Source organism: Neoarius graeffei, chromosome 4, assembly GCF_027579695.1.
Source record: "Neoarius graeffei isolate fNeoGra1 chromosome 4, fNeoGra1.pri, whole genome shotgun sequence".
NCBI lineage: Eukaryota > Metazoa > Chordata > Actinopteri > Siluriformes > Ariidae > Neoarius > Neoarius graeffei.
The window spans coordinates 46,900,990-46,927,164 of NC_083572.1; the positions used below are offsets into that span (position 1 = coordinate 46,900,990).

Consider the following 26,175-nt stretch of genomic DNA (forward strand, 5'->3'; position numbering starts at 1 on the left):
CATTTGAGGCCAATTATCGCTTGATAATTCAATATTTTGACTGTATTTATGGTCAAAGTTTGCTTCGATGGGCGCCGCCATCTTTGTTGACAAGCGTTCTGCGCATGCGCGAATTAATTATCGATGCCGGGATGGAATGTTGAGCAGCCCATGTCACTAGGTATTGAGGGGCTGTCGGGGTGTTGTAACCTCACAGACTATCGCTCAAAACATGAAATCAGGGTTGTCATCCACCCAAAACACCATGTTCCGAATATGCAATGAACATTTCACGATATATTCGCAAAAAGAAACGAAACACTGTTGGAACTGAAACAGTCATCTTCTGAAGTAAATCAATCAGAACCGAATAAGTAATCTGACTTGATATTGATGAGATTAAAAGTGAAAGGAAGTTGATAAAAATTAAAAGTAGTCAAAGTGACTTGACATTAATCATGGGAATAAAAAGGAAATAGACATGTTCCAGTACAACTATTTGAGTATTGCTAATTGAGTGTTCCAGCATATTCTCTATAAACATTGATGGCATGTAATCTGCATTTGTTTAGTAAACTATTTGAGTATTTGCTAATATTGAGTGTTCCAGTATGTTATCTATAAATATTGATGGTATGTAATCTGCATTTGTGTAGTAAAGTTAAGAAAATAATATTCACTGTTTGAAAGTTGATTGTATACAAATTACCAGAGAAGTCTTTACTTTGTGTGAATGTGGTGAGTTATGAGTATCACTCATGAGAAAATCATGCGGGCGCTCCGCTTGTATGCATGCACGTACACATTGATTTCACAAAAGGTTGGCATCTCTGGAAAAGTATGAACATGAAAAGTATGGTAATTTATACACTCAGTACTTGGTTGGAGCTCCTTTACCATGAATTACTGCATCAATGTGGCGAGGCATGGAGGCGATCAGCCTATGGCACTGCTGAGGTGTTACTGAAGCCCATGTTGCTTTGATTACGGCCTTCATCTCGCCTGTATTTTTGGGTCGGGTGTTTCTCATCTTCCTCTTGACAATACCCCATAGATTTTCTATGGGGTTAAGGTCAGACGAGTTTGCTGGCCAATTAAGAACAGGGATACCATGGTCCTTAAACCAGGTACTGGTAGCTTTGGCACTGTGTGCAGGTGCCAAGTCCTGTTGGAAAATGAAATCTGCATCTCCATAAAGTTGGTCAGCAGGAAGCATGAAGTGCTCTAAAACTTCCTGGTAGACGGCTGCGTTGACCTTGGACCTCAGAAAACACAGTGGACCAACACCAGCAGATGACATGGCACCCCAAACCATCACTGACTGTGGAAACTTTGCACTGGACCTCAAGCAACGTGGATTCTGTGCCTCTCCTCTCTTCCTCCAGACTCTGGGACCTTGATTTCCAAAGGAAATGCAAAATTTACTTTCATCAGAGAACATAACTTTGGACCACTCAGCAGCAGTCCAGTCCTTTTTGTCTTTAGCCCAGGCGAGACGCTTCTGACGCTGTCTCTTGTTCAAGAGTGGCTTGACGCAAGGAATGCGACAGCTGAAACCCATGTCTTGCATACGTCTGTGCGTGGTGGTTCTTGAAGCACTGACTCCAGCTGCAGTCCACTCTTTGTGAATCTCCCCCACATTTTTGAATGGGTTTTGTTTCACAATCCTCTCTAGGGTGCGGTTATCTCTATTGCTTATACACTTTTTTTTTCTACCACTTCTTTTCCTTCCCTTTGCCTCTCTCTTAATGTGCTTGGACACAGAGCTTTGTGAACAGCCAGCCTCTTTAGCAATGACCTTTTGTGTCTTGCCCTCCTTGTGCAAGGTGTCAATGGTCGTCTTTTGGACAACTGTCAAGTGAGCAGTCTTCCCCATGGTTGTGTCGCCTACAGAACGAGACTGAGAGACCATTTAAAGGCCTTTGCAGGTGTTTTGAGTTCATCTCGTTATCTCTAGCCGCTTTATGCTGTTCTACAGGGTCGCAGGCAAGCTGGAGCCTATCCCAGCTGACTACGGGCGAAAGGTGGGGTACACCCTGGACAAGTCGCCAGGTCATCACAAGGCTGACACAGAGACACAGACAACCATTCACACTCACATTCACACCTACGGTCAATTTAGAGTCACCAGTTAGCCTAACCTGCATGTCTTTGGACTGTGGGGGAAACCGGAGCACCCGGAGGAAACCCATGCGGACATGGGGAGAACATGCAAACTCCGCACAGAAAGGCCCTCGCCGGCCACGGGGCTCGAACCCGGACCTTCTTGCTGTGAGGCGACAGCACTAACCACTACACCACCGTGCCACCGTGTTTTGAGTTAATTAGCTGATTAGAGTGTGGCACCAGGTGTCTTCAATATTGAACCTTTTCACAATGTTCTAATTTTCTGAGATACTGAATTTGGGGTTTTCATTAGTTGTCAGTTATAATCATCAAAATTAAAAGAAATAAACACTTGAAATATATCAGTCTGCGTGTAATGAATGTATATATTTTATACAAGTTTCACTTTTTGAATGGAATTACTGAAATAAATAAACTTTTTCATGATATTCTAATTATATGACCAGCACCCAAAATGTTATTTACCAGCTGGGAGGTCCGTATGGTCAAATACCGTGACCGAGGTCTTGAAAGTACTGAGCGGCCCAGAGGGCCTCGAGGTCAGTTTTCAAAGCTGAGGTCACGGTATTTCACCATATGGACCGACCTTAAGCTGGTAAATAATATATTTATTTTTTTCTTTACCAAATTGTAACAGAAAACGAGAGCGCCCGAAAGGGAAAACCGAGCCGAGGCGAGCCGCCATTTTGAATCCTCATTCACGGCTGTAATGCAAATGGCTTCCTCCTTGGTATACAAGTGCACTTCCATGGCGGGAAAAAAAAACTACATTTTGCCACCTATGTAGTCCCCTATTTATACAAAATTGAGTCATTCAGGAGTCAGCCATGTTTTTGCTTGGCGTTAGCAACAGTTAGAGGTTTTTAGCTTTCTCCTGAAATGTTTTATTTCTTCTTCCTCAGGGTAGTAAAACTCGCTTTCACTGTGAACACTGTCGTTATCACTATCCATGCTGTAAAATTAATGCTATTCTCCTGAGAAATGCGAAAATAAATGTTGACACAAATTGCTATGATGTTTGTTGTTGTGAGCGAGTGAGTCGCCAGAGGTCCGTAACTGGGGTCCGTATCATAGGATACGGACCCGCTCGCCAGCCAATCAGAACGCAGGATTTGATGGAAACCGGACCGCAAAAAAAAAAAATGGAATTATGTGGTGAACAAAGTGTTAACAAACAAAATATGATTCATATTTTAGATTCTTCAAAGTAGCCAGCGTTTACCTTGATGACGCTTCGTACACTATTGGCATTATCTTAACCAGCTTCATGAGGGAGTCACCTGGAATGCTTTTCAATTAACAGGTGCCTCGTCAAAAGTTGATTAGTGCAATTTCTTGCCTTTGTAATGAGTTGGAGATCAAATAGTAAATAATAAAAATACGGTAAATTGCCCTATTCCACAACTGTATTAATCCATATGTCGAGAACCGCTCAACTAAGTAAAGAGAAATGACTTCCATCATTACTTTAAGACATGAAGTGTTTTGTAGTTAATAAAACTAAAGAAAAAATATACGAATTAGGTGTGTCCAAATTAATGACTGGTACTGCAAGTTGCATAAAAAATTGACTTCAGACTTGACTTGCCACTTGTCCTTTATGACTCCTAACTTGACTTTGACTTGTCAATAGTTCTATGCGAACAGATGAATTCTTCTGTTTTTTTTTTTTTTCCCTCAAACACAGTGTGCGAAAAGCCCAGAAAAATTATTTTTAGGCATGTAGTTGCTTTATTTCATCCTCCCCCCAAATTACACCCCCTTCTGGCTGCACCCCATTATACTGACGCATCACAAAATGCACCTGCTAGCACCAGTATAATCGGAGCAGTGCATCATGGCTTCAGCAGGAGCGCGGTACGTGGTAACCTGCCATTATAGAGATTTCAAAATCCTTGCATATTACAGAAGCATTGAAACCTGCAAAGAATGTGGGAAGAAAATTAGACACTGGTTCGATGACATCAAACTTCATAAAACACCTGAAAACGTACCCAGACAGATTCTTTTAGTTTGCCTTAGCATCAAAGTGATGTTGCTGTTAACAAGACACCCCTCTGTTCACATCAGCAAATATTAGCATTTAGTATGAATATGCAGGCGATTTATAGGAAATCGTGCACACTGATTGGTCGAGAGTTTCGGCTTATTTCTTGATATTCACCTCCAGTGACTCAGCAAAACGGCGGCCAATCGCGTCGTTACTGTAAATGAGGAAGAATTACAAATTATGAAAGAAAATGCTGTTCCTAAAAGCACTAAAGATGCTATGAAGTTTGGTCTAAAACTATTTAAAGGTAAGGTGGAATTGTGACTTATTTTATCTATTTCAAAACAAAGTATTTGATTCATCATTAATAAGTCAAGTTTATTTCTATAGCGCTTTTAAAGTGCATATCACGGGTAAATTCAGGAGCAGATCAATGTAATTCTCCTATTTTATATTAAACTTTGGTCAAATATCTGTAACATTCTGCATTCTCTGCAATTTTTTTTACCTTGCGCAATACCAGAAAAATTCAGTTGAAATCAAGCCATTTGAGGTGAATTGGTCCGCCTCTGAAAAAACTTGCCATTTGAATTTCCCGGCCAACATTGATTTTCATGACGTCATCTGCGGGACGCCTTCTTCTGAATCCTACGTCAGCGCTGGTTTGTTTATGAGAAAAGGACCTGGTGGTTTTCTGCAAATTTCTTCAACGTTATCGCGTAATTATTAAAATGGTTAACAGATGTATCGTAGGAGGGTGTAGCAACACCAATCATGATGGGATTAGCACTCATCGTTTTCCAAAAGACCGGACAATGAGAGAGAAATGGGAGCGCTTGGTCTACACAGGCTGTGCACTGAAACCGTGCAAAGCTCGCGCAGCCTGCTGGCGCTTCCGCAGGTAACGTCACAAATCTGGCTCCAGACTCCCTTGGGATTTTTCCAGACACGTTTTATTTTTTTCTGCTGTAGACAGATGGCCTTGTGCAAAATTACCCTTCTGGATGAGTGTGTAAAGGGACATACTTTCATATAAAAAAACCCACGAAATTGGTCCAGAATATGCACTTTAACAATAGACATTGTCGCAAAGCAGCTTTACAGAATTGTAATGACTTTAAACATGAGCTAATTTTATCCCCAATGAGCAAGGCTGTGGCGACAGTGGCAAGGAAAAACTCCCTCAGACGACATGAGGGAGAAACCTCGAGAGGAACCAGACTCAAAAGAGAACCCATCCTCATTTGGGTGATAAGACAGTGTGATTTATGACAGTTTTAACATGAAGTCAGTTTCGTTGATGTTATAACTCTCTCATTGATGGAAACTTGAGTGCAAAACTGTTCATGACAACTGCAGTCCGAAAGTTAGCAAGTCAACTGTAGTCCTCAGCCATAAAAGCATTACTGTAAGAGTCCAGAGCGTCTTCCAAGTGTGACTTTCAACTGTCCATATGGGGCCGTCCTCCACAGGAGCGATGTGATGAGACTCCAGCCAGACGTAGGGCATCAGGATGGATCAGGCAGGTCTGAGGAGCAGAACAGGTCAGCACCTCGATCTCAGGATTGACATGTAACCCAGAGGGACAGATGGGAGAGAGAGAAAACACAGGTTGTTAGGTATGCCCAGTGTCACCTGATGATTAGCAACAGTATACATTTTGTGCTGAGTGCAAGCAGGGACTCCAGCAAAACTAACTATGACAGCACAACTAAAAGGGGAGAGCCAGAAGATAAAACGGGCATGAGGGCGCCCCGGGACATAAAGCAGCCAGCCACTACACTGTCAACAAACCCGAGTGAGCGAGTGAGTAGGGGACTGACAGCATCCATACATCCCAGTTTACCAAAACATTCTGTCTGAGGACCCTCCAGATCGACTCCTTTACTTCATATTAACAAAAAGCTTGACTAAACGGATGTTTTCATAAGTGACACAAGTCCGTCAACGTTACATTTGCACGCCACGTTTGAAGATTGAAATATTTTTTTTTTAAATCACCTGTATGTTTATACTAAAACAATTACCTGCCTCAGGCTCAGTGAAGATAGATGAATAATAACCGCAACTTTGTCTCTATTATTCACTGATATTCGCCGAAGGCGAGGTGAATAATGGTTAATTATATTCTTCCCACCTGCTATTAGACTCCTCAACTCTGAGGGACTGGACTGATTCTCACGGACTGTTGAACACACCACTCGCACTGCAATCTTTTCACAGTGGACAATCATGCACTATTGCTTTACAGTGTTTACAGTGTCTCACACAGCAAGGTTTACATTTTATTTATTCCCTTTTCATATACGACCTCGATATGTATGCTCAACTCTGCACCTTGTGGTGTTTGTGTCTGCACTTTATGTTGTTTGTCGTTTATTGTCTGTCTGTTGTGTCATTTATTGTCTGCAGTGTCGCACTTGTACTTTGTTGTATTGTTGATTGTAGTCCTCTGATGATTAATGTGGCACCATGGTCCTGGAGAAACATTTTGTTTTACTTCTGTACTGTACCAACTGTATATCATTGAAGTGACAAATTTAAAAAAACAAAAACAAAAAAAAACACTTTAACCTTATTGGCTGGCATTGAGTGGTGTATCCAATATACAATGTTGCTTGAAAGTTTGTGAACCCTTTAGATTTTCTATTTCTGCATAAATATGACCTAAAACATCATGAGTTCAAGACTTCAGGCAGTCATTGCCAACAAAGGGTTTTCAACCAAGTATTAGAAATGAACATTTTATTGACAATTATTTAATTTGTCCAATTACTTTTGAGCCCCTGAAATGAAGGGATTGTGTTTAAAAATGCTTTAGTTCCTCACATTTTTATGCAATCATTTTGTTCAACCCACTGAATTAAAGCTGAAAGTCTGAACTTCAACTGCATCTGAATTGTTTTGGGGGCAATTCCATGTAAATGTCAACCTCACCATGCAAAAATAAAGCAACATGTAATACATCAAAACCACTCCCAGAGATATCACCTAGGCCTGTATTTTACAGATGTGAATAAGTTGAACCAATTTGTCACAAGAATTGTTCCCTTCGCCTTAATATGTCAGTCTTTCTTTCTTATAATGTAAACCCCAAGCTAAAATCAACTTTGATCATGTACAATTCTATATTATTGCCACAAGCCACAGAAATGTATGCTAAAATCCACAAAACAGCAAAACAATAGCCATCCTAAATATTATTTAAGAACTTTGATAGTTTTAGCTGATATTTAGAGAGCTTTTCAAAGGGTTATGGTGGTTAAATTGCTGATTTTCTAAACATATGCCATGTCTATTTCAGACGCGTCACATCCATAACGGAATTTCGTCACATCCATAACGCTGACTTTTCCTTCCGAAACTCTGCATGAAATACAAAATATTTTAAACAAAGATTTTTTAATATTCACCTTGGACCCCTCTATCAAATTGATATCTCCATTTCGACATTAGGTTTACAATTTCACAGAGTTTGATAAAAATGTACAGTCACCCAAGAAAAGTGATACTTTTTCTGTCACATCCATAACGCATCTTTTATTGGCATTTTCTGGCATGCCCTAGATGTACTATGGGAATTGTTCTTGCTCTATCACTTCTCCAGTATGGTACAGCCTTAAAATATGCAACACCTGTTTAAATACTGGGAGACAATAAAACATGCACTGGGTCATTTGTTGCCATTTTGAGTTCAAGTGTCACGTCCATAACGCTGGAATTGCTCTTGTTCAAAATTCATTGTGGTAATGTAGAGAACCAAAATTAGAAAAATGTTGCCTCTGTCCAAATATTTATGGACCTAACTGTATTACAGTGGTACTTGAAAGTTTGTGAACCCTTTAGAATTGTCTATATTTCTGCATAAATATGACCTAAAACATCATCAGATTTTCACACAAGTCCTAAAAGTAGATAAAGAGAACCCAGTTAAACAAATGCGACAAAAATATTATACTTGGTCATTTATTTATTGAGGAAAATGATCCAATATTACATATCTGTGAGTGGCAAAAGTATGTGAACCTCTAGGATTAGCAGTTAATTTGAAGGTGAAATTAGAGTCAGGTGTTTTCAATGGGATGACAATCAGGTGTGAGTGGGCACCCTGTTTTATTTAAAGAACAGGGATCTATCAAAGTCTGATCTTCACAACACATGTTTGTGGAAGTGTCTCATGGCACAAACAAAGGAGATTTCTGAGGACCTCAGAAAAAGCGTTGTTGATGCTCATCAGGCTGGAAAAGGTTACAAAACCATCTCTAAAGAGTTTGGACTCCACCAATCCACAGTCAGACAGATTCTGTACAAATGGAGGAAATTCAAGACCACTGTTTCCCTCCCCAGGAGTGGTCGACCAACAAAGATCACTCCAAGAGCAAGGTGTGTAATAGTCTGTGAGGTCACAAAGGACCCCAGGGTAACTTCTAAGCAACTGAAGGCCTCTCTCACATTGGCTAATGTTAATGTTCTTGAGTCCACCATCAGGAGAACACTGAACAACAATGGTGTGCATGGCAGGGTTGCAAGGAGAAAGCCACTGCTCTCCAAAAAGAACATTAGCAAACTGCAGATGAGCAGCAAAGATCACGTGGACAAGCCAGAAGGCTATTGGAAAAATGTTTTGTGGACAGATGAGACCAAAATAGAACTTTTTGGTTTAAATGAGAAGTGTTATGTTTGGAGAAAGGAAAACACTGCATTCCAGCATAAGAACCTTATCCCATCTGTGAAACATGGTGGTGGTCGTATCATGGTTTGGGCCTGTTTTGCTGCATCTGGGCCAGGACGGCTTGCCATGATTGATGGAACAATGAATTCTGAATTATACCAGCGAATTCTAAAGGAAAATGTCAGGACATCGGTCCATGAACTGAATCTCAAGAGAAGGTGGTTCATGCAGCAAGACAACAACCATAAGCACACAAGTCGTTCTACCAAAGAATGGTTAAGGAAGAATAAAGTTAATGTTTGGAATGGCCAAGTCAAAGTCCTGACCTTAATCCAATTGAAATGTTGTGGAAGGACCTGAAGCAAGCAGTTCATGTGAGGAAACCCACCAACATCCCAGAGTTGAAGCTGTTCTGTACAGAGGAATGGGATAAAATTCCTCCAAGCCCGTGTGCAGGACTGATCAACAGTTACCGGAAACGTTTAGTTGCAGTTATTGCTGCACAAGGGGGGGGGTCGCACCAGATACTGAAAGCAAAGGTTCACATACTTTTGCCACTCACAGATATGTAATATTGGATCATTTTCCTCAATAAATAAATGACCAGGTATACTATTTTTTGTCTCATTTGTTTAACTGGGTTCTCTTTATCTACTTTTAGGACTTGTGTGAAAATCTGATGTTTTTGGTCATATTTCTGCAGAAATACAGAAAATTCTAAAGGGTTCACAAACTTTCAAGCACCACTGTATTCCATTCAGCTAGCACGATATTGAACGAGTCTTCGACTCGTTCAATATAGTGCTAGCTGAATGGAATATATCTGATATACCATGAAAAAAAGCCAGCCAATATTATTACACATTCCTTTTGGGTGTTCAATGCCTCTTTCTCTTTCAAAATTCTCTCAAAATATTGCGTATTTATCAAAGCAAACCTGGCAGCCATGTTTGCTTACAAATTGTTACAGTTGCTCGCTAGCGTGGAAGTTTTACGTCTCCGACGTGTGACGCCATGTCTTGACAACCATACAATATCGTAAACCATATTCAACGCTCATTCTCCATTGGGAAGAGTGACGTGATACACGTAGGATAAGCGATATGCTATCAAACCAAATAAATGGAACCTGCTAGAAGGGAATAGAATACATGTTTTTATTCCATAAAAATAGTGTCTTGCATGTACATTTGCAAGTATTTACCATGGTATATTCATGGCGTATTTATCAAAGACTTGACTTGTATGCTACGTTTAACACTAAAACTAAACATCTAAATCTACCTTTCATTTTTTTGCAAGACTAACAGTTATGCACTTAGAATCCATTTCACTATTTCATTGTTCCTGAAATCTTACAATATGTCAAGACCAAATAGTGATTGTCATGGGCTTTGCGGGGCTTTGACCCGGACTTGCATTTTACTGCTTGTGAACATCTCTCTTATGCAGTGCCCGATTGTCCCAAATCATGTTTTTTATTGCACTGTATTGTTCTGTCCCAAATTAATGTCCCCCTGTTTCATTGATGTGGTTGTACATTTTCTCTCTAGTTTTCCTGAATGAAAAAGAAGCACTCAGTCATGTAGGTAACATATGTGGAACATGAGTGAGAATGAACAGTCACAACAGGCCTGAACAATAACATTTATACAATGCGTGTGGTGTGAATTCATGGTTGTACCTGAAAGGCAGGAAGAGGTCCCTGGTTAAATATCATGTCATGAGTCATGACATGGTGTGAGCAAAACTGGTTGAAGAAATCCAACTAAATGGCTTAACATTATAATATTTGAACCTTTTTCATCATTTATGAACAAGATCAACTGTGAGCTACTACTCACTTGCATATACCCCTGCTCTCACTTAGATCAGAATGCAAGCAATCGAAGGAATAGGACACTTATTATGAATGTTAGAATGTTAGAATGAGTCATAATTTTCTACTCTCAAGAATTGAAGAGGCTTTTTAAAAATCACATGTTGGAGTGTGTGAGCTTGTTTATGCATGTTCCTGTCTCTGTGTTGTAATGATGACTCCAATGACACAGATTATGTAATTTTTATACATGAAGGAGGACACAATCATTCACAATAATGTTTTTATACTCGCCCGTTTTTATATATATATATATATATATATATATATATATATATATATATATATATACACACACACACACACACACACACACACACTGGTATACTGGATTACCTCTATCCATCCAGCCATATCTACGTCCGTCCGAAACGCCCTTTTTCTCAGCAACCGCAAGTCATACTGTAGCCACTTGGTACCAAACTTCAGCTTGGGGTTCTATACCGTGTATACCTTTTTCAGGTCTGTCGCACATCAACTTCATGTTTACCGACTGAATATATTTCCGAGAAACACAGGGTGGATTTTGACGCTATTTCAAGAAGCAAAATGCTATTTCAAAATGACAGTTTACCAGGATGCTATTTGAAATCCCTGGGGAGAGACACTGCTCTTTACTTGTTTCAAGGTTAATTATTTGTTGAAGTCAACATTCATAATAAGTGTCCTATTCCTTCGATTGCTTGCATTCTGATCTAAGTGAGAGCAGGGGTATATGCAAGTGAGTAGTAGCTCACAGTTGATCTTGTTCATAAATGATGAAAGAGGTTCAAATATTATAATGTTAAGCCATTTAGTTGGATTTCTTCAACCAGTTTTGCTCACACCATGTCATTTCATTGAAAATCTGGTCAATTTATTTGGCATTGCATCGCTTCTCATAAGTGTACTCATTTATTTTATTTCAAAAGTAATAATTTTGAACTGTGGTTTCAAAGCTGGTTTAGTCTTTTCCTGTCTCCCAAGATTCTCACCCAGACTTTGAGATCAGGCTGTGGTAAAAGCTTTCCATTCCTCCTGTATGAACAACTGCTAGTAGAGTCTGTACATAAATGTCGTCCTGCTTTACTAGGTGTGAGCTCTTACTCACGTTTGAGTGGGTGGCAGGGAAGGCTGTTCTGTTCTGTCTGCAGATGTGTAATTTTTTTTGGCAGTGCATTTAAGCATGTATGGTGCAAAACCACTCTGAAAGGAATATCTGATAAGTCTGATAACTCTAAGTTATTGAGTTATAGTGTTACACATTTGTTACAACAAATACTGATCTATCGCTTCACAAACCAGTGTTTTTATTATATGGTTCGACTGAGGTGGTCTTCAATTTGTCCCTCAGAATCCTTGGCAGTCTGATCTCGGCTCACATTCTTCTGACCGATCCGCGGCACCCGTTCGGAGATGTGGGGCTGGAAGATTATGACAATGAGCTGCTCCATTTGGCTCATGACCTTGCTGTGCGGCTGCTACCTGCCTTCGAGAACACCAGCACTGGCATCCCCTACCCCAGGGTCAGACCCTTTGTTCACTGTTAGCTTATGTAGATCAGTTTAGTGTCAGTATTTTTAACACTGGTTGTGTGGGTACACTTTGGAGCTATTTCTTTGTGTGTTTTTTTTTTTTAATAATTTTTTAAAAAAATTGGTCTTTTCTCATGTGGGTCTTTTTTTGTTCTCATTCCTCCTCCCCTTGTTTTGGCTATTATTCTTAGTAGTGTGCAGACTGTATCATTTATCAATGTGTAAAGAGCATACACTACCGTTCAAAAGTTTGGGGTCACCCAGACAATTTTGTGTTTTCCATGAAAAGTCACACTTTTATTTCCCACCATAAGTTGTAAAATGAATAGAAAATATAGTCAAGACATTTTTCTGGCCATTTTGAGCATTTAATCGACCCCACAAATGTGATGCTCCAGAAACTCAATCTGCAAAAGGAAGGTCAGTTTTATAGCTTCTCTAAAGAGCTAAACTGTTTTCAGCTGTGCTAACATGATTGTACAAGGGTTTTCTAATCATCCATTAGCCTTTTGAGGCAATGAGCAAACACATTGTACCATTAGAACACTGGAGTGATAGTTGCTGGAAATGGGCCTCTATACACCTATGGAGATATTGCACCAAAAACCAGACATTTGCAGCTAGAATAGTCATTTACCACATTAGCAATGTATAGAGTGGATTTCTGATTAGTTTAAAGTGATCTTCATTGAAAAGAACAGTGCTTTTCTTTCAAAAATAAGGAAATTTCAAAGTGACCTCAAACTTTTGAACGGTAGTGTATAGTTCAGTGTTCAGAGGAATATTAATTTAGCAAACTTTAGCTGGCTTTATCTGTGGGTGGTTATTATTATTATTATTATTATTATTATTATTATGGACAGTTTTGTGAATGAGATTTTAATCCTTTCAATGCAAAATGATTGATTTTTAAATAGGTGAATCTGAAAAGCGGTGTGCCTCCTGACAGCATAAATGAGACATGCACAGCAGGTGCAGGCTCTCTTCTGGTTGAGTTTGGCATTCTAAGCCGTCTGCTTGGCGACTCCACATTTGAGTGGGTGGCAAGGAGGGCTGTCCGAGCTCTCTGGAACCTGAGGAGCAACCACACAGGGCTGCTAGGTAAGGCCAAGTGTAGGCTATATGATTTTCAGAATTCTCATTCAATTTTTTTTTCCAGTATTTTTTTTTCTTTTCCTATCATATTTGGGACAAGATAGAGTGGACCTTGAGACAGTTTTCTGACAAACACTGATCAAAAAAGGCAGATTGCCTTTTAGGGGTTTGTGTACTCATTTGTGCCAAAAATATCAAATTAGAGAGCTCTGTGTGTTGCTGGTATGAGGGTATCAAGCACAGCTGAATTGTTCGAGTTTTGAAGCACTATATCCCCCCCCCCGTTTGGTCATGCCAATTCACATCCACTAGATAACACTTCCTCCTATCATATGACCGCTAGGAACCAGGGAGAGTAAAGGCTAGCATGCTTTCTGGAAGACAAGTGCAACACACTTGGTGGAAAGCGCTGTCTGCCATTCAGGGCTGTGAAAAATCCGCGGAATTCCGCGAATTTGGCCGCCAAAAATATAATTTTAGTAAATCACCTAATTTTGCAATAACAAATTGGGGGGGTAGGGGTTGTTGTCTACCGACCGCTAGTAGTCTCGTACAGCGAGTGTCACCGAGCCGGCGAGTCTGGGAAAGAGCCTACCGCAAATTGTTCTTTCTGTAACGACATTTGTAATTTTTGTGGTATCTTTTTTTCTTTTGCGACAATGACAGACCAGTTTATGGCATTTGTGCCATGCTTACAAACCATGGCAGCGAATCTTGTGTTCTTTTCGTTTTACCATTGTGCTCTTTAAACACGCTTTCGATATCAACGGTTTTGAAAAGGAGAATTTCGCGGTATGTCCGCGTCACGAAGGGACATCGTTCAGAGGGAGGACGGTGAGACCGACAATGTCAAAAACATTGACAAGGAAAACGGCATCAAAAATCCATGGAATTGACGATGGCTGGAGTTTAAAGCCGGTAGTGAATATCTCCATGAGCACATATGGAAGATAAAAGAACCGGGGAAAGCTTACTGCATCTTGTGCCATCAGGATGTGAAGTACGGTTCTGGTGGAAGAACATGTTTGGTTGACCATGTTAAAGGAAAAAAACATGCGGAATTGGTGAAATTGAAGCTGTTGAACTATAGATTACCAGGTAGACCATCTTGTTCACATTTATTATTTATGTAGTTTTAACTTATGTTATTGTTCATAATGTTCATTGTTATCATGAATATGTAATGAAAGAGAGACCAAAAGAGCAAGGAAAAGCCATATAGAAAGTCAGAAAGAAAAGAGTAGGCTTTCTAAGCTGAAGAAACTGCTAACAAAGAAAAGGAAATAAATATAAATATTGACTTGTAAATAGTTGTATATAGTTTTTGACTAGAATCTGTCTAACATGAACAAGAAAGACATTTTGGTATTGAATCAGTTCAAAAACAAGAACATTAGTGACTATTATTTAATAGTCAGTCTAGAATTTCCCCCCTGGAAAAAACATTATGGTACCCAATGAATTGATACAAATCGACACAAGAATGAGTGAATTTACAATATGAGGTATGTTACTGATATATTTTCATTCCTCAAGTGAACCCTTATCAGTTAAAATGTAAATCAGTTCAAATTGTATTATTTCAACATAATAATAACAGTTCAAATTAAATGGCATGGTTGAGAAAATATTTGCTTTCAGGAGATGCTTCAAATCTATCAATATACACAAAATCTGTTCAGCTTCTGGGGCCCTGCGGCCCCCAGGCCCATGGCTCCTGGGGAGCTGCGCCCCCCAGACCCCCTGCTAAAATTGTTTCCTCGGATTTTGTCATTTCTATTTCACAGTCCTGGCCATTGTCTACATGTATGATCTCACAGATTCCTATGATTGGCTAGTGTCACTGTGATTGATGAGGAACATGAGTGATGCCATCCCTCTCATCCAGAAAACATGGCCAATTGTTTTTTGCTCTCTTAACTCTTGTTCACTGATATCTGTGGCATCATCAAGATCTCCCTACAGCTACAGTCACACTACAGCTCATGATGCTTTATGATGGATTATCAATGAAAATGAGCCGTTCTGGTGGCGATGCGTGGCAATGTATAGGCAAGTTAAAAGTTGTGGTCACACAGCAGGCAAACACTTGTCATGCCTTCGTGCAATAGAGCCTGGCGCAGCTTGAGCAGCCATGCTCGCTCACGGAGTGTGTTGTGCGCGCTTTTGGGACCCAGTCATTGTGGGAAACACCTGATGCTGATTTGAGTGCAATCAGCACATGCATATAAGGATGCTGTTTTCACAGAGACTTTGCAAAATATTATCACGGTCATGTTTGTTTCTGGCAATGTTTGCCTCTGCTTTCTATTTTCATCTCGTCTCGTCTTCTTCCGCTTTATCCGGGACCGGGTCGTGGAGGCAGCAGTCTAAGCAGGGAAGCCCAAACTTCCCTTTCCCAAGACACCTCGGCCAGCTCCTCGGGAAGAACACCGAGGCGTTCCCAGGCCAGCCGAGAGACATAGTCCCTCCAGCGTGTCCTGGGTCTTCCCTGGGGCCTCCTCCCGGGGGGACATGCCTGGAACACCTCCCCAGAGAGGCGTCCAGGAGGCATCCGAAAAAGATGCCCGAGCCACCTCAGCTGATTCCTCTCGATGTGGAGGAGCAGCGGCTCTACTCCGAGCTCCTCCCGAGTGACTGTGCTTCTCACCCTATCTCTAAGGAAGCGCCCAGCCACCCTGCGAAGGAAACTCATTTCGGCCACTTGTATCCGCGATCCTGTTCTTTCGGTCATTACCCAAAGCTCATGACCATAGGTGAGAATCGGAACATAGATCGACCGTTAAATTGAGAGCTTCGCCTTTTGGCTCAGCTCCTTCTTCACCACGACGGACCTGTAAAGCGACCGCATCACTGCGGAGGCTGCACCGATCTGCCTGTCGATCTCGCGCTCCATCCTTCCCTCACTCGTGAACAAGATTCCGAGATACTTAAACTCCTCCACTTGAGGCAGGACTTCTCCACCAACCTGGAGAGGACAAGCCACCCTTTTCCGGTCGAGAACCATGGCCTCGGACTTGGAGGTGCTGATTCTCATCCCAGCCGCTTCACACTTGACTGCAAACCGCCCCAGTGCATGCTGAAGGTCCTGGTTTGAAGAAGCCAACAGGACAACAACATCCGCAAAAAGCAGAGATGAAATCCTGTGGTTCCCAAACAGGATTCCTTCCGGCCCCTGGCTGCGCCTAGAAATTCTGTCCATAAAAATTATGAACAGAACCGGTGACAAAAGGCAGCCCTGCCGGAGTCCAACAGGAGGACATCAGGACTGGTTGGGCAAACTCCCATGAACCCTCGAGCACCCTATGAAGGGTATAGAGCTGGTCCAGTGTTCCGTGACCAGGACGAAAACCGCATTGTTCCTCCTGGATCCGAGGTTCGACTATTGGTCGAATTCTCCTCTCCAGTACTCTGGAGTAAACCTTCCCTGGGAGGCTGAGAAGTGTGATTCCCCTATAATTGGAGCACACTCTCCGGTCCCCTTTCTTAAAAAGAGGGACCACCACCCCAGTCTGCCACTCCAGAGGCACTGTCCCCGACCGCCACGCGATGTTGCAGAGGCGTGTCAACCAAGGCAGCCCCACAACATCCAGAGACTTGAGATACTCAGGGCAGATCTCATCCACCCCCGGTGCCTTGCCACCGAGGAGCTTGCAAACCACCTCAGTGACTTCGGCTTGGGTAATGGACGAGTCCACCTCTGAGTCGTCTCCTCAGTGGAAGACATGACAGTGGGATTGAGGAGATCCTCAAAGTATTCCTTCCACCACCCGACAATGTCCCCAGTCGAGGTCAACAGTTCCCCACCTGCACTGTAAACAGTGTTGGCAGAGTACTGCTTCCCCCTCCTGAGGCACCGGACGGTTTGCCAAAATTTCTTCGAGGCTGACCGATAGTCCTTCTCCATGGCCTCCCTGAACTCCTCCCAGTTCCTAGTTTTTGCCTCCGCAACTGCCTGAGCTGCAGCACGCCTGGCCTGCCGATACCCGTCAGCTGCCTCAGGAGTCCTGGAGGTCAACATGGCCTGATAGGACTCCTTCTTCAGCTTGACGGCATCCCTTACTTCCGGTGTCCACCACCGGGTTCGAGGATTGCCACCACGACAGGCACCGGAGACCTTGCGGCCACAGCTCCGAACAGCTGCATCCACAATGGAGGTAGAGAACATGGTCCACTCAGACTCAATGTCCCCCGCCTCCCTCAGAAGCTGGGAAAAGCTCTCCCGGAGGTGGGAGTTAAAGACCTCCCCAACAGAGTGCTTGGCCAGACGTTCCCAGCAGACCCTCACCATACGTTTGGGCCTGCCAGGTCTGTCCGGCTTCCTCCTCCGCCAGCGGATCCAACTCACCACCAGGTGGTGATCAGTTGACAGCTCAGCCCCTCTCTTCACCCAAGTGTCCAAGACATAGGGCCAGAGATCAGATGAAACGACTACAAAGTCTATCATCGACCTCCGACCTAAGGTGTCCTGGTGCCACGTGCACTTATGGACACCCCCTATGCTCAAACATGGTGTTCGTTATGGACAAACCGTGACTAGCACAGAAGTCCAATAACAAAAAACCACTCGGGTTCAGATCGGGGAGGCTGTTCCTCCCAACCACGCCCCTCCAGGTGTCACTGTCGTCGCCCACGTGAGCATTGAAGTCCCCCGGTAGCACAATGGAGTCCCCAGTCTGAGCACCCCTCAGTATCTCTCCCAGGGACTCCAAGAAGGCCGGATACTCTATACTGCTATTTGGGCTGTAGGCACAAACAACAGCAAGAGCCCTCTCCCCAGTCCGAAGGCGCAGAGAGGCGACCCTCTCGTTCACTGGGATAAACTCCAACACATGGCGGCTGAGCTGGGGAGCTATAAGCAAGCCCACACCAGCCCGCCGCCGCTCACCACGGGCGACTCCAGAGAAGTGGAGAGTCCAGCCCCTCTCGAGGAGCTGGGTTCCAGAGCCCAAGCTATGCGTGGAGGTGAGCCCAACTATCTCCAGCCGGTACCTCTCAACCTCCTGCACAAGCTCAGGCTCTTCCCCCCCAGTGAAGTGACATTCCATGTCCCAACAGCCAGCCGCTGTGTCCGGGGATCAGGTCGTCGAGGCCCCTGCCTTCGACCGCCACCCAATCCACACTGCACCAGTCCCCTACTGCTACCTCTGTGGGTGGTGAACCCACAGGAGGTCGGGCCCACGTCACCTCTTCCGGCTGAGCCCGGCCGGGCCCCATGGGCAAAGGCCCGGCCACCAAGCGCTCGCATACGAGCCCCAACCCCGGGCCTGGCTCCAGGGTGGGGCCCCGGCTGCGTCATACCGGGCGACGTCATGGTCCTCTGTTTTTTCTCCATAGGGGTTTTGGTGAACTGCTCTTGGTCTGGCCTGTCACCTAGGACCTGTCTGCCTTGGGAAACCCTGACAGGGGCATAATGCCCCCAACAACATAGCTCCTAGGATCATTCAAGCACACAAACTCCTCCACCACAATAAGGTGGCAGTTCTAGGAGGGGTTCCATTTTCGTTTGTTTTGTTACACTCTGACCTTGCCTCGCGTTTTATTTTAGTAAATATGATGCCCGGTGATAAACACACTTCCAGCACTGAGATCTGTTGACCACTGCATACAGTGGCATGCAAAAGTTTGGGCACCCTTACTGAAAATGTCTGTTACTGTGAATAGTTAAGTGAGCAGAAGATGAACTGATCACCAAAAGGCATAAAGACGGCACATTTCTTTTCAGCGTTTTCTGCAAGATTTGTGTATTTTTGTTTTGTACAATTGGAGAGTGACAAAAGAAAAGGAGCACCATGCAAAAGTTGGGGCACCCCAATACATTTGAGTTCTCGGGTAACTTTTACCAAGGTTCCAGACCTTAATTAGCTTATTGAGCTGTGGCTTGTTCAAATTCTTCGTTAGGAAAGGTCAGATGATGCAGATTTCAAAGCTGTATAAATTCTCTGACTCCTCAAACTTGTCCCTAAAATCAACAGCCATGGGCTCCTCTAAGCAGCTCCCTCACATTCTGAATAATAAAATAATTGATGCTCACAAAGCAGGAGAAGGCTACAAGAACGTAGCAAAGTGTTTTCAGGTAGCTGTTTCCTCAGATCGTAATGTTATTAAGAAATGGCAGTTAACAGAAACAGTGGAGATCAAGGTGAGGTCTGGAAGATGAAGAAAACTTTCTGAAAGAACTGCTCGTTGGATTGCTAGAAAGGCAAATAAAAACCCTGTTTGATTGCAAAAGACCTTCAGAAAGATTTAGCAGACCCTGGAGTGGTGGTGCACTGTTCTACTATGCAGCGGCACCTGAACAAATATGACCTTCATGGGAGAGTCATCAGAAGAAAACCTTTCCTGCGTCCAAGCCACAAAATTCAGCGTCTGAAGTTTGCAAATGAGCATCTAAATAAGCCTGATGCATTTTGGAAACAAGTCCCGTGGACTGTTGAAATCAAAATAGAACTTTTTGGCCACAATGTGCAAAGGTATGCTTGGAGAAAAAAGGGTGCCAAATTCCAGGAAAAGAACACCTCTCCAACTCCTGAAGTATGGGTGTGGATCGATCATGCTTTGGGGTTGTGTTGCAGCCAGTGGCACAGGGCACATTTCACTGGTCGAGGGAAGCATGGATTCAAATAAATACCAGCAAATTCTGGAAGCAGACGTCACACCATCTGTAAAAAAAAAAAAAAAAAAAATTGAAGGTAAAAAGAGGATGGGTCCTAAAATAAGACGATGATCCCTGAGATTCGGAAAGTATTCTCAAGCCAAGAATTGGCCCCTTAGTTTGCCAACAAAAACATTGCCACCAAATTTAAGTACATGCATTGAAATTTTTGGCCACTCATGAGTTGGAGACACACCAAAAAAACAATAACTTGTGAAACTCAGAGAACATTCACCATGCATCACACAATTGGGGGTGATGCTACCAATTTTTCATTGCCAAGAATTTGCAAACCCATCGCGAACTGTTGTGTGACCAGGGCCTGAACACTAGTTGCTCCACTCAGGAGCCCCCAGGCGCTATATATTATTATTGGTCATGTTATTACAAACCTAAATTTTTGGTCCATTTTATAGCTGTACAGTGGTGCTTGAAAGTTTGTGAACCCTTTAGAATTTTCTATATTTCTGCCTAAATATGACCTAAAACATCATCAGATTTTCACACAAGTCTTAAAAGCGGATAAAGAGAACCCAGTTAAACAAATGAGACAAAAATATATTATACTTGGTAATTTATTTATTGAGGAAAATGACCCAATATTACATATGTGAGTGGCAAAAGTATGTGAACCTTTGCCTTCAGTATCTGGTGTGACCCCCTTGTGCAGCAATAACTGCAACTAAGCATTTCCAGTAACTGTTGATCAGTCCTGCACACCAGCTTGGAGGAATTTTAGCCCATTCCTCCGTACAGAACAGCTTCAACTCTGGGATGTTGGTGTGTGTCCTCACATGAACTGCTCGCTTCAGGTCCTTCCACAACATTTCGATTGGAATAAGGTCAGGACTTTGACTTGGCCATTCCAAAACATTAACTTTATTCTCCTTTAACCATTCTTTGGTAGAACGACTTGTGTGCTTAGGGTCGTTGTCTTGCTGCATGACCCACCTTCTCTTGAGATTCAGTTCATGGACAGATGCCCTGACATTTTCCTTTAGAATTCACTGGTATAATTCAGAATTCATTGTTCCATCAATGATGGCAAGCCGTCCCGGCCCAGATGCAGCAAAACAGGCCCAAACCGTGATCCTACCACCACCATCTTTCACAGATGGGATAAGGTTCTTATGCTGGAATGCAGTGTTTTCCTTTCTCCAAACATAACACTTCTCATTTAAACCAAAAAGTTCTATTTTGGTCTCATCTATCCACAAAACATTTTTCCAATAGCCTTCTGGCTTGTCCACGTGATCTTTAGCAAACTTCAGATGAGCAGCAATGTTCGTTTTAGAGAGCAGTGGCTTTCTCCTTGCAACCCTGCCATGCACACCATTTGTTGTTCAGTGTTCTCCTTTCCAAAAGCCATAACCACCCTGAACTCGAATATGCACTGACTTTATAGTCTAACCCCCCCCCCCCCCCCCCCCGCCTCCGGACTCTCCCTGTGCAATACTTAGAATGTGCAATACCTGGACTCTCTCTGTGTGCAATACTTATAATGTGCAATACCCCACTCCATAATGTATAACACAACACTGTACATAGCACCCCCTTTTTTTCCTTCCACTATATTTTTTGTTCTGTGTTTATATTGCATATTTTTATGCTGCTTGCACTGTGATTGGAGTTGATTTTAATCTCATTGTACATGCGTATAGTGACAATAAAAGATATTCTATTCTATTCCTGATGGTGGACTCATGAACATTGGCTAACGTTAATGTGAGAGAGGCCTTCAGTTGCTTAGAAGTTACCCTGGGGTCCTTTGTGACCTTGCCAACTATTACATGCCTTGCTCTTGGAGTGATCGTTGTTGGTCGACCACTCCTGGGGAGGGTAACAATGGTCTTGAATTTCCTCCATTTGTACACAATCTGTCTGACTGTGGATTGGTGGAGTCCAAACTCTTTTTCAGGATGGTTTCGTCACCTTTTCCAGCCCGATGAGCATCACCAACACTTTTTCTGAGGTCCTCAGAAATCTCCTTTGTTCGTGCCATGATACACTTCCACAAACGTGTTGTGAAGATCAGACTTTGATAGATCCCTGTTCTTTAAATAAAACTGGGTGCCCACTCACACCTGATTTCAATCAATGGGATGACAAACACCTGACTCTAATTTCACCTTCAAATTAAGTGCTAATCCTCGAGGTTCACATACTTTTGCCACTCACAGATCTGTAATATTGGATCATTTTCCTCAATAAATAAATGACCAAGTATAATATTTTTCTCTCATTTGTTTAACTGGGCTCTCTATCTACTTTTAGGACTTGTGTGAGAATCTGATGATGCTTTACATCATATTTATGCAGAAATATAGACAATTCTAAAGGGTTCACAAACTTTGAAGCACCACTGTATATTACAGTAGGTGCACATTACTGCTGTGCTGAAAGCATAATGTCTGGTCATTGGTGGTCCCGTGGTATTCCCTTTCCACTGATGGATAGGTGGAGTGGTGATAAATTTTCCGTAACACTGCGTTATAGTATGTAATTGTAGTTGTTGTATGTTCCTGATGTGGGTGGAATGCTGAAGTGTGGCAGATGGGGACTGATGTGAACAGGGACTTTTAATTCTTTTTCCTACTGCTTTTCAGCTTTACTTACACTCATTCTTTCACTCTCTCTCTCTCTCTCTCTCTCTCACACACACACACACACACACACACGCGCGCGTGCTTTGGTCGGCAGAGAGATCCCCTCTCTTTGCTCTCTCCCTCCTTTTCTATCCTCCATAGTCACTGCAACAAAAACACACAACATGAATCGGCAACAGGTGCAATGAGTTTTTGCCACTCACCTTCCCTGGCCCCAGTCTCCATTCACAAACCGACGCTTGGCCATGCCCCCGCTGCCACATACCTCTACCGCCTGATTCAGGCTGGGGAGCCGTCTGGCCTGCAGCGGACCCCCCCCCCCCCCCCCCCCCCCAAATGGGACAGAAAGTCCGCTACCACCATCTGCGCTCCTAGCCTGTGGACCACCTCAAATTGAAAAGGTGAGATACCAGTGGGTGATCAACTCATTGGTATCCCCCATGCGCTGGAGCCACTAGAGCGGCACGTAGTCTGAACAGAGGGTGAACGGACACCCCAGCAGGTAGTATCAGAGGGTGAGGACCACCCACTTGATGGCCAGGCACTCCTTCTCAATGGTGCTGTACTTAGTTTCACACATCAAGAGCTTGCGACCGATGTACAGCACTGGATGTTCCTTACCCTCCACCTTCTGGGACAGAACGGCCCCCAGCCCTCTGTCCGACATGTCAGAGAGAGAAGTTAGGGGAGTGTAAAAGTGCCCCCCCCCCACACACACACACACAGTGCAGCTTTTACCTTGGTGAAGGCCTGTTGGCACTGCTGTCTCCACTGGACCAGATCTGGTGCTCCCTTTTTTAGTGAGCTCAGTCAGTGGGCTGGTGACGTCAGAGTACAGTGGGGCAAAAAAGTATTTAGTCAGTCACCAATTGTGCAAGTTCTCCCACTTAAAAAGATGAGAGAGGCCTGTAATTTTCATCATAGGTACACTTCAACTATGAGAGACAGAATGAGAAAAAAAATCCAGAAAATCACATTGTCTGATTGATTTTTAAAGAATTTATTTGCAAATTATGGTGGAAAATAAGTATTTGGTCAATAACAAAAGTTCATCTCAATACTTTGTTGTTATACCCTTTGTTGGCAATGACAGAGGTCAAACGTTTTCTGTAAGTCTTCACAAGGTTTTCACACACTGTTGCTGGTATTTTGGCCCATTCCTCCATGCAGATCTCCTCTAGAGCAGTGATGTTTTGGGGCTGTCGCTGGGCAACACGGACTTTCAACTCCCTCCAAAGATTTTCTATGGGGTTGAGATCTGGAGACTGGCTAGGCCACTCCAGGACCTTGAAATGCTTCTTACGAAGCCACTCCTTCGTTGCCCGGGCAGTGTGTTTGGGATCATTGTCATGCTGAAAGACCCAGCCACGTTTCATCTTCAATGCCCTTGCTGATGGAAGGAGGTTTTCACTCAAAATCTCACGATACATGGCCCCATTCATTATTTCCTTTACACAGATCAGTTGTCCTGGTCCCTTTGCAGAAAAACAGCCCCAAAGCATGATGTTTCCACCCCCATGCTTCACAGTAGGCATGGTGTTCTTTGGATGCAACTCAGCATTCTAGCAAACTTCAGATGGGCCTGAACATGTACTGGCTTAAGTAGGGGGACACGTCTGGCACTGCAGGATTTGAGTCCCTGACGGCATAGTGTGTTACTGATGGTAGCCTTTGTTACTTTGGTCTCAACTCTCTGCAGGTCATTCACTAGGTCCCCCTGTGTGGTTCTGGGATTTTTGCTCACCGTTCTTGTGATCATTTTGACCCCACGGGTGAGATCTTGCATGGAGCCCCAGATCGAGGGAGATTATCAGTGGTCTTGTATGTCTTCCATTTTCTAATAATTGCTCCCACAGTTGATTTCTTCACACCAAGCTGCTTACCTATTGCAGATTCAGTCTTCCCAGCCTGGTGCAGGTCTACAATTTTGTTTCTGGTGTCCTTTGACAGCTCTTTGGTCTTGGCCATAGTGGAGTTTGGAGTGTGACTGTTTGAGGTTGTGGACAGGTGTCTTTTATACTGAAAATGAGTTCAAACAGGTGCCATTAATACAGGTAACGAGTGGAGGACAGAGGAGCCTCTTAAAGAAGTTGTTACAGGTCTGTGAGAGCCAGAAATCTTGCTTGTTTGTAGGTGACCAAATACTTATTTTACCGAGGAATTTACCAATTAATTCATTAAAAATCCTACAATGTGATTTCCTGGATTCTTTCCCCCCATTCTGTCTCTCATAGTTGAAGTGTACCTATAATGAAAATTACAGGCCTCTCTCATCTTTTTAAGTGGGAGAACTTGCACAATTGGTGGCTGACTAAATACTTTTTTGCCCCACTGTAGTTAGGTATGAACCTGTGATGATAGACAGCCAGCCCCAGGAACTGTCTCCTTCCCTTTTTGCTCTTGGGCAGGCTGCAATCGCTGCAGTCTTGTCAATTTGGGGACACACCTGCCCATGACCCAAGTGGAAACCCAGATACTGTACTTCCACCCGCCCAATTGTACACTTTTTCGGGTTAGCTGTGAGACCCTAACGCTTAGGCAACTCCAGGATGGCCCAAAGGTGTTCTAGGTGCTGCGGCCAATCATTGCTATATATAATAATGCCATCTGGGTAGGTCGCAGCACAGGCGGCATGGAGGCAGAGGATCTTGTCTATGAGCTGCTGGAATGTAGCAGGAGCCCCAAATAACCTGAAAGGAAATGTGACAAATTGGTGTAATCCAAATGGTGTGGAAAAGGCCGTTTTCTTTCTTTCAGGATAGTGGAGTTAAGGGGATCTGTTAATATCCCTTTGTCAAATCCAGTGTTGAATAAACGCAAGCAGCACCTAATCGATCAAGCAACTCCTCAATGCGAAGCATTGGGTACGTGTTGAATTTATACACCGCATTTGACTTTTCTGTAGTCCACACAGAACCGGACGGACCCATTGGTCTTGGGTACCAGGACCACCAGGCTGCTCCAGTCACTGTGGGACTCGTTGATTATGCCCATTTCGAGCATGGCCTGGAGTTTGTCTCAAACCCCCTTTTTGTGTTCAGACCAGCAGTATGGGCGGCTACACACCACCACCACCCCTGGGGGCATCTCAGTGTGGTGTTCTATGAGGTGGGTGCAGCTGAGAAGGGAGTGAGAACACATTGGAAAACTCCGCTTGCAACCTGGCAATCTCCGTGAGTTGGGTCGGTGAGAGGTGGCCTCCACAGGGGACCGGAGCGGTTTGGTTATTTTTGTTTTTACTTCCGGCCCCAGCTCCATCTTCTCTGGAACTACCAGTGCCACGGGGACCCCCCCGTTCCAACATTTTAAAAGGTTGAGATGGTATATTTGTGGTGCCCGGCCCCATCCATTCGGTTCACCTCATAGTCCACACCCTCGATTTCCAGTGTGACCTTGAAGGGCGGCGCACGGTGGTGTAGTGGTTTGCGCTGTCGCCTCACAGCAAGAAGGTCCGGGTTCAAGCCCCGTGGCCAGCGAGGGCCTTTCTGTGTGGAGTTTGCATGTTCTCCCCATGTCCACGTGGGTTTCCTCCGGGTGCTCCGGTTTCCCCCACAGTCCAAAGACATGCAGGTTAGCTTAACTGGTGACTCTAAATTGACCGTAGGTGTGAATGTGAGTGTGAATGGTTGTCTGTGTCTGTGTCAGCCCTGTGATGACC

At 43.5% G+C, this 26,175-nt stretch overlaps 1 protein-coding gene across 1 annotated transcript in view; it reads left to right on the forward strand.

Annotated features, from left to right (window-relative positions):
* Positions 1-26,175, forward strand: part of edem1 (ER degradation enhancer, mannosidase alpha-like 1) — a 77,082-nt gene that overhangs the window by 24,796 nt on the left and 26,111 nt on the right. Inside the window, exons 4-5 of the mRNA XM_060919281.1 lie at positions 11,981-12,152; positions 13,079-13,262. Of these exons, the coding sequence (XP_060775264.1) occupies positions 11,981-12,152; positions 13,079-13,262 (356 nt within the window). The remainder of the gene's footprint in view (positions 1-11,980; positions 12,153-13,078; positions 13,263-26,175) is intronic.